At 43.2% G+C, this 13,725-nt stretch overlaps 1 protein-coding gene and 1 long non-coding RNA gene across 3 annotated transcripts in view; one reads left to right on the plus strand and one right to left on the minus strand.

Moving 5' to 3' along the window:
• Positions 1–3,133, plus strand: part of HMGA2 (high mobility group AT-hook 2) — a 172,410-nt gene extending 169,277 nt beyond the window's left edge. For both annotated transcript variants that reach the window (XM_045002386.1, XR_006576336.1), the window contains one exon: positions 66–3,133. In XM_045002386.1, coding sequence (XP_044858321.1) covers positions 66–122 — 57 coding nt within the window. In that variant the 3' untranslated portion in view covers positions 123–3,133. The remainder of the gene's footprint in view (positions 1–65) is intronic.
• LOC123362087 overlaps positions 122–13,725 on the minus strand; it is a 56,748-nt gene continuing 43,144 nt past the window's right edge. Inside the window, exons 3-5 of the long non-coding RNA XR_006576337.1 lie at positions 5,016–5,132; positions 4,843–4,918; positions 122–228 (exon numbers count right to left, since the gene is read on the minus strand). This is a non-coding gene — a long non-coding RNA (uncharacterized LOC123362087). The remainder of the gene's footprint in view (positions 229–4,842; positions 4,919–5,015; positions 5,133–13,725) is intronic.

The following is a 13,725-nucleotide window of genomic DNA, read 5'->3' on the forward strand; positions in this document are numbered from 1 at the left end:
CCATGTCTGCCTTTGTAAATGAAAGGCATAGACACAATGGTAATTATTTATTTTGTGTATTCCAGGAAGAGACTGAAGAAACTGAAGAGACGTCCTCACAAGAATCTGCAGAGGAAGACTAGGAGACCACACCATTCGATTTCTACCTCATCAGCAGTTGGGTCTTTTGAAGGGAGAAGACGCTGCCTTGACCACTTATTTTCTATGCCATGGTCTTTCCACTTATGCCTGGGGGGAAAAAAATCACATAACCTTAAAAAAGACTATATTAATCACCTTCTTTGTAATCCCTTCACAGTCCCAGGTTTAGTGAAAAACTGCTGTAACACAAAGGGGACACAGATTACCAATGCAACTTTTAATTACTGTTTTCTTTTTTCTTAACCTACTAATAGTTTGTTTGAGCTGCTAAGTAAGGGTGACTGGGTCAGGAAAGCTTTGAATCAGATTTAAGTCATTCACTGCACTGCATATAAACAAGAGACTTGTAACATAATTATAACGGGCATTGAAATAGGAAAGGCTTGGTGTGTAACATCATTGGCCTTACAACACCTCCAAGAACCCACTCCCTAGCTTAGTAAACTCCCTGTTTAGAACACCAAAGATAAGGGATAGATACTACTCTTTTTTTTTTGTAACCTTGTAGATTTGTACTTGATTTTTTAAAAAACTTACTGTTATTTCAGGAAGAATTGAGAGCTGATTTTTCACTTAATTCAGCCGATAATCGAAAGAAAGGAAAAATAGGTACTTTCATTTTTCAAAAGGGACGACAAAGATACGTTGTATACTTACAGATACAAACATATCAGCAGAAGTAGTAATAAATTAAACTCACAGCACTCATCTTCAGAAAACTAGAAATTCAGGTAGACTCAGCTTTCCGCAGAGCTAGACGTTTTTTACAAAACTAGAGGTGACTAACACCAAAACACTCTCAAGCCATATAAAGACATAGATTTATCAATTACAGTGGTTTCGGAGGAAAAAATCATGAAAAGGTATCCCAGAACGAATCAGGAACTTATCTGAACCAAGAAAAAAATGTTTTGTTTGACCTCACCTAATTTTACCCATCATGTATCAATATTTCAAAGGGAATGAATCTCTTCTCATTACTCACCAGTTTTGATGTAAGAATCAACATCATGTACCTCAAGTGAGCTTGTGTATTACTTTAAGCAATATACTTTGACATAGGATGGTTCGCTGGGCAGTTTTACTCCAGTGACATTTCTCCATCTTTTTCACTCAAAACAGCACTTTTAGCAACAGATGCAATATTACCCCACTATTCAACACTACCTCTGATTTTTACAATTAACTCAACAGCCTGATAAATACATGCTGCTATACACATACAATGCAGGAAATTATTATTGGGTAGATAATCATGAATATCTCTATTTTCTCCTTATTTTTTCTTCAACACTTAATGACGCAATATTTTTAATGTGTTTCAGCATGACTATGTATTTTTCTTTTTTTTTAATGTACTTATTCCTATTCTCTGCTAGATTTCTGTGTAATGTACTGTTAACTTGAATATATTTTTGTACTGAATACTCATAGGTTTGTAAGGATAATTTTCAATGACACTACATGACATAGAAAAAAATTAGTTGTAATGTTTAAATATTACTGTCCAAGTTTGTACCTCAAATGAATTGTTTAAAGAAATGGACTAATCGATTGACAAAGACCTACCTCCAGACTTTAAATGGAATGAACTTGTTACTTTCAGCATTAGTTTGAGATGTTTGAAACAGTTAGGACTGCAACTAATCTCTAATTCAAAACTATTTTTTGTAAAAGAACTTTGCTGGAAATGAACACATTTTAAATTACATTCCTATTAAAAACAAAAAACAAAAAAAACCTTCAAAGAAACTTGAAGCTTTGTAGGTGGGAAGCAACAAGCTCAGCTTTTGCATAATGCAATCACAAATATGTGTTGTTGTTTTTTTTTAAAATTAGTAGATTGTAAGGAAATACTTGACAAGTATTTTCATGTATTTTACACAAATGTGATTTTTGTAATGTTTCAAACCTGATTTATTTTAAATGCTTCTTATGTAGAGTTTTTTATTCCTCTCTCTCTCTCCCCCTCTCTCTCTCGCTCTCTCTCCTAGTCAGTACATCTGCTTTGTGACATTGTATTATTAACTGGGCCGGGGGTAGTTTCTCAGGAAGGCTTCTATCGGTATGGCTTTAGTACTGAGTCAAATGCACCTAAAGATAACTACTTACTGGCTTCTTCAAAGACATGATATCAAGAAACAAGGATCTCCTCAAAAGACTGCAGAGGGCTCATTCTTGGGGATTGCCAAGAAAGAGCTGATCGGAGTATTAAAACTAGACATGTTAATATTAACTAAATGAGGGCTAATCATATCCATTCTGTAGCTCATTAAAGACTGCATCCATTGCCCACTGAAGTCAATGGAAGGACTCCAGTTGACTTCGAAGGACGCTGGATCAGGTCCTAACAATTTCATGTTCAGCAAATGCATTTTGGTTTTTTTTCAAAACACAGTGTTCAACAGATGAAACAGAAGTAGTTGATGCATGTGGATCAAGCTCCGAGGGACTTACAGCTCTGATGAAGTGCATCTTATATTGTCTATATATTGTAGTACAATCAAAACACATTACTACCTCTTAGGGCCTACTATACCTCATTTTTCAGACTGAAAACTGCTCGTGGCCATTGAAACAGTGAGAACATCATAAAATTTTTTATATATATAGTTTATTTTTATGGGAGATAAATTTTATAGGACTGTTCTTTGCTGTCATTGGTCACTAGTAAATAAAACTGGACATTAAACTTATCTACCATTTCTGCAAGATAGGTATGTTTGCAGGAAACAAGTTCCAAGATGTTTAACTGCAGGTTACTGTTTTCCTGTTCCTTTTTTGCTTTGTTCTTCATGTAGAGTTGCTGTCTATGATTGTACTTTGAATCGCTTGCTTGTTGAAAATGGTCCTTTAATGGATTATCACAGTCTGTTCGGCACAATAAACATAATAGCCTCTGTGATCCCCAAGTTGTTTGATTCTTAGACTTTTGTCACAGCACCATGAAATGGGTAATAAAGTTTGGTCACAGTGGGCCAAATTTGTAAAAGTTTGTATGCAAATCATTTTTGTGTGAGAACCATGGATAATGTACAGATCTTTGTGGTTGAGTTAAAGGAGAGTTGTTTTTAAAGACTTTAGTAATCACAGAGTTTGGAACATTGTGGTATATGCCCACACATTTATGTTTGCAACTATGCCTCACTCTCTTACTGTGATTGTTCTAATCTTATTAGTCCATATATTTAGTTACGCATGTTCTCTGTATTAGTTTATTTCCAAGCTACTTTTTTCAGCATACCTAACCTATAACCGTTATTTTTTGTAGTGCTCGGTGGCATGTACTTTTTGAACTTGGTTATTTAGTAAGACAAATAACCTAGAACATAATCCCAACACAAGTACTGAGAAGTAATATACGTAACTTCAGTTCTGAAGCAGAGATCTGAACAATTTCATTCATTGCATTTTCTGCCCCCTTTTGCTGCAATCTCGTTCCTTGCTCAACAGTGTTACAGGACCATTCCATTTCACATTTCAGTCTTCCTGGTGGTCTACCTCCCTCTGATTGCCATCACTCAACTCTTCCTGTTATTTTATCTGATCTTATGCTCCAGCTGTAACCCGCCCACCTGGTGGATTGGCCAGCTCACTGAACTTCTGTAACTGTGCTCAACTCCCCATATCTTCTTATTAGTCATTCCTCTAGATCACCTCACTCCCACTTGTCGTCTTGAGATAGCTTCCAATAAATCTATCCACGATGCACTTCCCAATGGGACTGCTCATGTTTAAAACATGCGCAAGTGTTTGCAGGATCGAGACCTATGTTTGTCAGCTCCCACGTTTCTGCTCTGTCCAGTACAACTGTAACAAAGGTTATGATAAGCTTTCACCTCTGTCACTAAACTCACATCAGGTCATTTTCTCACACCAGATTTGGGGAGGATTTTTTAAGCTGTTGCTGCAGGTGCGTGGCTAGTATCCCTTTTACAGTGGTTTCACTGCCCATGTATGCAACAGTGCCTAACACATGGTTTCTTACAGCTCCCTCTGAATATCTGGTGCTGGCCGCTGTTGGAGACAGGATACTGGACTAGATGGACCATGGGTCTGATCCAGTGTGGCGATTCCTGTTATCTTATGCCCAGAAGATAGGATGCAGCCTTGTCATACCCCATTCTTTACCTGACACTATAATGAAGTATCATTTCCAACCTTCACACCTTTGCATTCCTTCACATCGTTTTTCCGTTAATTTCTCCCATCTCACTAGGGACTCAGCTGCTCTGAATTTCCCATAATCTTCCTTTCTGCATTTGTTTTTATAACCCAAGAAATATTTATTCATGAATCCATACCTTTCCTCCACTAGTTGTGAGTGAAAGTCTGGGTGCCATATTTTTCTTTGATTGGAAACCACTGTGACCTATAGCATTATCACTCTCTCTGCTTTGTTGTGTGCATGTGTGTGTATGAGAGAGAGAGAGAGGGGGGAAATACTTTGGCTGCCATACTTTAAAAACAAATTTATTTTTGTACATTTGCATTCCTCTCGTCATTTCATGTACTGGCATGATTCACTTTTCTTCATTCCAGAGTGGCTCTCCCACTCTGCTATACCCCTAGCAACATTCTATGCAGAAGCTACTTCACCTTAGTCCTTGATTTACCCATGTATAGTGATCGCTGCAGTTGATTTATTGTGTCTCCCCTATGGACTGCCTGGTCCAGTCATATATTGTACTAAACCATTACCTTTATGTTGCATTTGTTCTCCCTTTGTTTTCCATCACTATTGAGCTTTTCTGCCAGTACCTTTCTTGCTGATTCACTGCGACACAATGAACAAGGGTTCAGCATCATTCCTTCCATCACCTCTCTTCCATTCTAATTACCCTTTCCCCCCATCTGGGGCATCTCTTTCTTACCTCCTTTTAGTGTTTCCTTTGGTTCACCTATTTTGTCTGCTACAGACTCTCATTCCTTTAATCTTTGTTTGCAGATGCTCCAATAGTCAAAGTGAACAGTCTTGCAGTTAGTACAGTCTGAAAATACGTGAAGTAAATTATTATTAGCAATTAAGATATTAGACCAATGGTACTTATTTCTGATAAGGAAATGTGTTGACCATTTGCACGCGAGATAATAGGACTGCATGAGCACTAACAGTAAAGAGTTGCCTCCATAATCTATGCTAGTTATAGATATAGCAGACAAGCTTATTCTTCTCATCTACTCAGTAGCAAAAGGGGAAATTACAAGATTAAACAATTAGAGGTATACACCTAAATCTGCAAAAATGGGCACGATAATAGTACGGGCATAATGACAGCAAAAAATTCAGAGCTGTCATATAAAGTAATAGACTTACAGTCAGCAACAGTGAGGCAGCTCCTGGAGAGGATGAGAGCAGTGATCCTAATGTACACTATATTAATGCTCACCAAGGAGTGAAAATAGCATACGTGAGGTATGAGTGGATCCCAAAACTGAGTAGAAACCCTAATTTTCACTAGACGAGTTCTCTGAAAGCAGATGTCACAGCATTAAAACTATTACTTCCAAAGTTGTGTGTTAGTGTCAGTAACAGGCTATTGGGTAGGACCACCAAAGACTATGATTTTAATCTGACGGTTTTTTTTTTAATTCAGAAAATCCATTAAATGTATATAGTCCCTTGAGGCATTTTATTCTTAGTTCACGGAGTAGACAGAAAAATAAGCACAGTTTTATTACACTGGAGCACATTCACCCATAAAAACATAGTTTTAGGACTATCACATAATAAAACAAATTCTAAAACTTAAATCAACATTTGAAAACAATCTGCAGCTCCGTGGGAGGGGCTGCTATGGGCTTGCCTGGACTGCAGAGGATCATCCTTAAAACTACCGTAAGCCTGTAAGATAAGGATTTTATGAGGCATGACTAACAGAATGTTCAAAAAGGTATTTATAATGCATTGGACTGTAAAGGAACTTGAAGCCAAGAAGTATCACTCTCCTGTCCAAGACACTGTAGGCCCATATTGTTGCCAAGGTTCACAATATGTACATCTTGGATTGTTTGGATCTATCCACATCACACACAACAAACAGGCAGGAACCCCAGTGAAATGCCAGGCTCATTTGGCAACATTGGGGTGCTGTCTATTTTCCCCCCGGAACCTCATTTTGTCAGGATGAACCACAGGAGTCTGTCTAGTTCACCAATAAGGCGTGTCGCTTAGAGAACAGTGTCCAGCTTTTTCAACAAGATAAGCAAATCTGTAGAGGCAAATCAAAAAAACATCAAAAGATCAGTTTGTGCCAGCACAGAGGTTTCGCCGGCTTAATGTTCCAAATGATCCTGGGCTCCATCTGAGCTCGCGCCTGTTTGTTCTGCTACATCCTCTGTGACTCTGGCTCACCGAGCCCACAACTGTTCCTTGGGGCAGCCTCCCTCCATAAGTCAATCAGCCTCACTCTGTTTTCCTCCATCAGAAATCATCTCTTAGCAACCCAGCATTATCACGCCCAGTTACGCCATCAGTTGATGAGTTCCAGCTTCTCTCTCACTCTTCTACTGCCCTTATCAACTGATCTGTTTTCTCTGCTGGCCAGGGTACTCGCAACCCCCTCTCATTCCTCCTCCTGCCCCTAGCCTCTTTAAAATAAAATTAAAATAAAATAAAAAAAACAGCTGCAATTAAGAGAAAAAGGTCTGGCTCCCACTCTGCCTGTCAGGGTCAGGACAACACTGGCTCACTCTGGTCCCATGGATAATGTCACCTTAACTATTTATAATGAATCTCTAGAGGCTTCACACCCATGCTTTACAAACTGCCACCTGACAAGGCAAAGCTAAGGTTCCTTGCTCCAAAAATGCGCTTAGCAATGACCCCAGTAAAACCAGCGTCCATACTGTTTGCAATGCAAAAACCGCCGTCTCCCACTGATAAGCAGTGCCTTAAATCGAACATTTGAATTCAGATGAGCCACTGAAGCGGGGCTACAATCGCTCTACTTCCCAGGCACATAGTAAGCGCAGGCAGGTCAATGCTGGGCCCCTGGACAACAAAGGCCCATGGAATGGAACTGGAGCTTTCGGAGGCCATAGTGAAAACCCCAGCCTCAAAAATAATCACAGCTGAATGTAACATCAGTGAGGTTTTTTATAACTATGAACCATCGCTGTGTGTGTTAGGGGATTATATGTGGCAGTATAAGGTAATGTGGCCTTAGAATTTAGCTGTTGCTGCTGTGGAAGTTGTAGGTTGTTGCTGCAGAATTTGGTTCCATTGTGCCATGGCAACTCAGGCCCCAGGTTGCAGTTCTTTCCCAGCTGTATGGGATGTCACCCACAGCTTTCCAGCAAGCTTGCAACACACGCTGCTTTTATTTGTCTCAGTGTAGTCAGGTTTTGGTTACATCTATCAACATACTCTAGTCCAAGAGCAAAGAAACAGTGACGCAACGATGGCACCTCACCAATTCTGGGCAAAGAGTTAGTCAGCCCATGTTAAATTTCAGAAGCTTTTTTTATCATCCAAAACCCAATCAGACTCATGTAATGGGAAGTTAAATCATTCAAAAGTGCTTACTGCACCATCGTTCAAAGGCTTCTCTAAAAAAACAAAAAGTAATTTTGCCACAGCTGGTGATTAAACTACTAAGGCTCAAATTGTGCTGTCAGCTATACATACACAAGTCCCTTTGACTGAGAATTGGATGTTCTTATTTGAGTGCAGAATTTGGCTTATCTACATGGGCGAGGGGGAGGTTTAAACCGGATTCAGCAGAGTTAATCTAGTTTGAAAATACTTGCATACACGCACCACAATTCATTATTGCACACTAACTAGCATGAACTCTGGAGGCTCTTTAGACGTGAACTGACTTTGCTGTGAATTGAGTTAGTGCAGTGCATTGTTTGTGTCCATGCAATGCTACTGCACATGGCTTTAGCAGGCCTCCAGTGGCTATCCCACATTGCATGTGGATGAGCTGCCCTGTCTGTTCACCTGTGTGGCCTCTCATTTCAAGTTGACTGGGCAGCCCTTCTCCTGTTTAAAAGTTGGCATAGGGCCAGATTTTGCCCATTTGCTTCTGGATTTGAGCCTATCAGAATTGCTGCAATATTACGTCAGAAGCCCTACAACATGTATCAAGCAGCAGCTTGGAGCTGTGCTGACCCTAGAGCTCATCGCCATCTGGGGAGACGCCTCGGTGCAGGAAGCTCTTGGGGCCAGCCACCATAATAAAGATCTTTTTGTGAATGTTGCTAAACAGCTGTCCATGAGCGGGGTCACGACTGGGCCAGTGCTGGATAAAAAGCACACAGCTCAGGAGGCCTTACACTAAAACCACGGATAACAGGAAAAAGTCCATCAGGAAGCAATCCTGTCCATTTTTTTGAAGAGCTGGACAGGATTTTGCACAACTGCTGAACCCAGCTGGCTGCTGTCTTCCCCTGTCCCCTGAGGACAACCAGCAAAATTCACTGGAGAGTGAGCATGAGGAATACAGTGACAAGATCTCCCTGGAAAGCCAGATCGCTTCGGGACTCAGGACCCTGACACTGGCCTGGTAGAAGGCAAGCCCAATTCCTGCCCTGTAGCACCCAGCGCTGACTCCCAGGCAGCAACCCAGGCCAGGACTGAGGAGGCTGATCCTATGGAAGGAACTTCAGCATGTCTAGCTTTATAATTGATCATTGTGCTATACTGCCAGTCCACCATCCATTCCAGGTGCCTCATGGCCGCAACCAATATAGGTGGATGAGTGCTAGGACACTTTCCGGTCCAAGCCCCTTTCCCCCCGTCAGCCTCCTCAGCCCGTTCTGTCCATTCAGCCCCCTCCCCCTACACACTTCCAAAATGGCAGCTGCCCCAGCTGGGCAATCAGCCACTTTCTCATGATAAAGACTTGACTATCAACCATTTTTAGGCCTATGCCCTGGAGAGCACATGCCCATCTATCTATTTTCATTTTCCCTTCCCCCATCTTGCCTTCCCATAGAACCCCTTCCTTCCCCCTCTCCACCTCATTCACCAGCTTAAAGTGACAGCCAGGAGCATGGTGCAGCCACAGCCTGTATCTCACCCTCTCCTCCCATGGCAAATTCGAATAATGAAAACATGCCATTGGGGGAAATATGAGAGTTTATTGAAACACTGGTCCCCAGGCAATAAGTTTAGTTAGTAACTCTCAGTTTACATGAGGTTGACTGGACATTCCATGCCTGTAAAGTTACAAAGAGGACAGCTCCCTGTCCCTGCTGAGATATAAAGGCCCCATTCCTACAGCACATAACCCTTACTGTAGTGATAGCAAAGCTCTTAGGGTACATCGCTACATTGCAATAAAAGACCCATGGCACAGCAGTGGCTGGCTCGGATCGGTGGACTCAGGTTCTTGGGGCCTGGGCTGTAGGGCTAAAAATGTCTGTCTAGACATTTGGGCTCAGGCTGGAGCCTGGACTCTGAGATCCTGCAAAGGGAGGCAGTTTCAGAGCCTGGGCTCCAGCCTGAGCCTAAACATCTACACTGCAAATTTCTAGCCCTGAGCCCAGTGAGCCCAAGCTCTAAGACTCAGTGCTGTGGGGTTTTTAATTGACGTGTAGCCATGCCCTTAGTGGCTTTTCACAGGCTTACATACAGAAAGACTGATAACAGTGACTGCTTCACACAAGCAGTGCAGAATCCTATCTGTTTTTCTCTGCACTTTCATCATGTCCGCAGGGGAAATAAAGCAAGATGTAAGATTGAAAGATTGCTTAGCTTTTGTCTGGACATGATGAGGAATAGCTGCATGGTCATTCCCCCCTGGTATAGCTCCCAGCAGCATTTCTGGGGGGACCACCTTGGTGAATAGCTTTGCTGATCTGCCCTTTGCCTTTTTCAGCAAGACCATTCTCTTCCTCCCAATCACTAGGCTCAGTACAATGTCATTGAGAGCCAGGACAGCCTAAAAGGGATGTTGAGAGGATTGCTATTCAGCTAGGGTAACCAGATGTCCCGATTTTATAGGGACAGTCTCAATATTTGGTGCTTTGTCTTATATAGGCTCCTATTACCCCCTCCCCCCATCCCAATTTTTCACACTTGCTGTCTGGTCACCCTATATTCAGCTCACCCCCAGATTCACCCCACTAACCCCTGTGACACCTTATGGGCACCTGCAAGGCACAGCAAAACTGCACAGTCAGTCCAGGAACAGCAGCAAAGAGTCCTGTGGCACCTTATAGACTAACAGACGTTTTGGAGCATGAGCTTTCGTGGGTGAATACCCACTTCATCGAATGCATGTAGTGGAAATTTCCAGGGGCAGGTATATATAAGCAAGCAAGAAGCTGGCTAGAGATAATGAGGTTAGTTCAATCAAGGAGGATGAGGCCCTCTTCTAGCAGCTGAGGTGTGAAAACCAAGGGAGGAGAAACTGGTTCTGTAGTTGCCAAGCCATTCACAGTCTTTGTTTAATCCTGAGCTGATGGTGTCAAATTTGCAGATGAACTGAAGCTCAGCAGTTTCTCTTTGAAGTCTGGTCCTGAAGTTTTTTTGCTGCAGGATGGCCACCTTAAGATCTGCTATTGTGTGGCCAGGGAGGTTGAAGTGTTCTCCTACAGGTTTTTGTATATTGGCATTCCTTATATCTGATTTGTGTCCATTTATCCTTTTCCTTACAGACTGTCCAGTTTGGCTGATGTACATAGCAGAGGGGCATTGCTGGCATATGATGGCGTATATTACATTGGTGGACATGCAGGTGAATGAACTGGTGATGGTGTGGCTGATCTGGTTAGGTCCTGTGATGGTGTCGCTGGTGTAGATATGTGGGCAGTGTTGGCATCGAGGTTTGTTGCATGGATTGGTTCCTCAGTTAGAGTTACTATGGTGCAGTGTGCAGTTATTGGTGAGAATATGCTTCAGATTGGCAGGTTGTCTGTGGGCGAGGACTGGCCTGCCATCCAAGGCTTGTGAAAGTGTGGGATCATTGTCCAGGATGGGTTGTAGATCCCTGATGATGCGTTGGAGGGGTTTTAGTTGGGGACTGTATGTGAGGGCCAGTGGAGTCCTGTTGGTTTCTTTCTTGGGTTTGTCTAGCAGTAGGAGGCTTCTGGGTATACGTCTAGCTCTGTTGATCTGTTTCCTTATTTCCTCGTGCGGGTATTGTAGTTTTGAGAATGCTTGGTGGTGATTTTGTAGGCGTTGGTCTCTGTCTGAGGGGTTAGAGCAGATGCGGTTGTACCTCAGTGCTTGGCTGTAGACAATGGATCGTGTGGTGTGCCCGGGATGGAAGCTGGAGGCATGAAGGTAGGCATAGCGGTCGGTAGGTTTTCGGTATAGGGTGGTGTTAATATGACCATCACTTATTTGCACCGTGGTGTCTAGGAAGTGGACCTCCCGTGTAGATTGGTCCAGGCTGAGGTTGATGGTGGGGTGAAAGCTGTTGAAATCGTGGTGGAATTTTTCCAGAGTCTCCTTCCCATGGGTCCAGATGATGAAGATGTCATCAATGTAGCATAGGTAGAGAAGGGGCCTGAGTGGACGAGAGCTGAGGAAGCATTGTTCCAGGTCAGCCATAAAAATGTTGGCATATTGTGGGGCCACGCGGGTGCCCATAGCGGTGCCACCGATCTGGAGGTATATATTGTCATCAAATTTGAAATAGTTGTGTGTGAGGATAAAGGCACAGAGCTCAGCAACCAGTTGTGCTCTGGCATCATCAGGGATACTGTTCCTGACAGCTTGTATTCCATCTGTGTGTGGGATGTTTGTGTAGAGAGCCTCTACATCCATGGTGGCTAGGATGGTGTTTTCTGGAAGGTCACCAATGCATTGTAGTTTCCTCAGGAAATCAGTGGTGTCACGGAGATAGCTGGGAGTGCTGGTGGCATAGGGTCTGAGTAGAGAGTCCACATATCCAGACAGTCCTTCAGTGAGAGTGCCAATGCCTGAGATGATGGGGCGTCCAGGATATCCAGGTTTGTGGATCTTGGGTAGTAGATAGAATAACTCTGGTCGGGGCTCTAAGGGTATGTTAATTTGTTCCGGTGTTAGTGTAGGGAGTGTCCTGAGGCTGTGGATGACGTGTTCTGCACGACTTAGGTTACGCGGCAAGCGATGTTGTTTTTCCACAATTTCTGCCTGTGCACGTCGGCGGAAGCATTCTATGTATAGATCCAGACTGTCATTTCGACCCTCAGGAGGAGTCCATGTGGAGTTTTTCTTCTTGTGCTGTTGGTGGGAGGGTAACTGTGTATCAGTGGGCTGTTCCGTGTTATCCTGAAAGTATTCTTTGAGTCGGAGACGGCGAAAGTAGGCTTCCAGATTGCTGCAGAACTGTATCATGTTAGTGGGGGTGGCAGGGCAGAAAGAGAGTCCCCGAGATAGGACAGACTTTTCTTCTGGGCTGAGTGTGTGGTTGGTAAGATTGACGATATTGCTAGGTGGGTTAGGGGGTACCACGGTTGTGGACCCATGTGGCAGGTCAGAGTTTAGACAGCTTACAGTCCTTTTTCCTTTGTAGAGAGGTGAAGTGAGTAATGTAGATCTCCTGTCTTATTTTAGTGAAGTCCGTTTGTATGGAAGTTTGGTTATTTATGAGAGTCTCCAGGTTGGAGAGCTCTTTTTTGATGTTTTCCTGTTTGCTGTATAGGATGCTGATCAGGTGGTTCCTCAGTTTCTTTGATAGAGTATGGCATAATCTCTCACTGTGGTCTGTGTAGTATGTAGATAGCAGTGGATTTTTTACCTTTAGTCCATTTGGTATGATGTCCATCCGTTTGCATTTGAAAAGGAAGATGATATCTGTCTGTATTTGTGCAAGTTTCTTCATGAGGTTGATGGATTTCCACTCATTAACACGGCTAAATGCAGTGCCTTGCATGGTGTCAAGTATCAGATGGGTAGCCGTGTTAGTCTGGATCTGTAAAAGCCCAGGAACATACTTCCCAACCTCCTCCTCCCACCATCGCTCCTCTCCACAAGACTGGAAACATAATTCCTCAACCACACACACACACACAGCCTCCAAGGCACAACAGCAAAGCCAACCAGCATGTTCTGCGCAAACAAAAAGCCAAGTGCACACACCACTTACCATCTCTGAGGTGCCCCCCTCCCCAGACTGGGGAGATTCTCAGGGAGGTAACGTCAGAAGTGCACATGACAAAAATACTATCACAGCATCTGTCGAATACAAACAAGAACCACCTTTGGGGGAGAGGTTTAAATCCTTCCTCAGCCAGGCACCTGCACCAGCCTGATCGTCAAGGGCAGGGCCTTTATCAACAGCTGAGAAACTGGCAAACCTGAGGGGGAGAAAACAGAAAAGTCAGGCTGAAATGTTCACAGACATCATTGCAGAGTCCCCTCCAAATCTCCCTCCCTCCTCCCAAAAAAAAACAGTGGAGAGGCAGAGGCAGTATCTGAGGACAGACAAATGCTCTCCAGAGAAATCGTGGGAGTGGCCAAGGACAGTAGGGCGGGTGCCAGGGTCAGCGTTGCCCTGGCAAAAGACAGTGTTGAAAAACAGGGAGCTACAGAGGCAACTCCTGAAAGGAATACAAAGCCAGAAGGCCCTGGTGCACCGCATGTTGCTGTTAGGGCAGCAGGCAATGCAGTATGGCAAACCAGCACCCAGCCACGTGATGTAG

This window comes from Mauremys mutica, chromosome 1 (genome assembly GCF_020497125.1).
Source record: "Mauremys mutica isolate MM-2020 ecotype Southern chromosome 1, ASM2049712v1, whole genome shotgun sequence".
Classification (NCBI taxonomy): Eukaryota; Metazoa; Chordata; order Testudines; family Geoemydidae; genus Mauremys; species Mauremys mutica.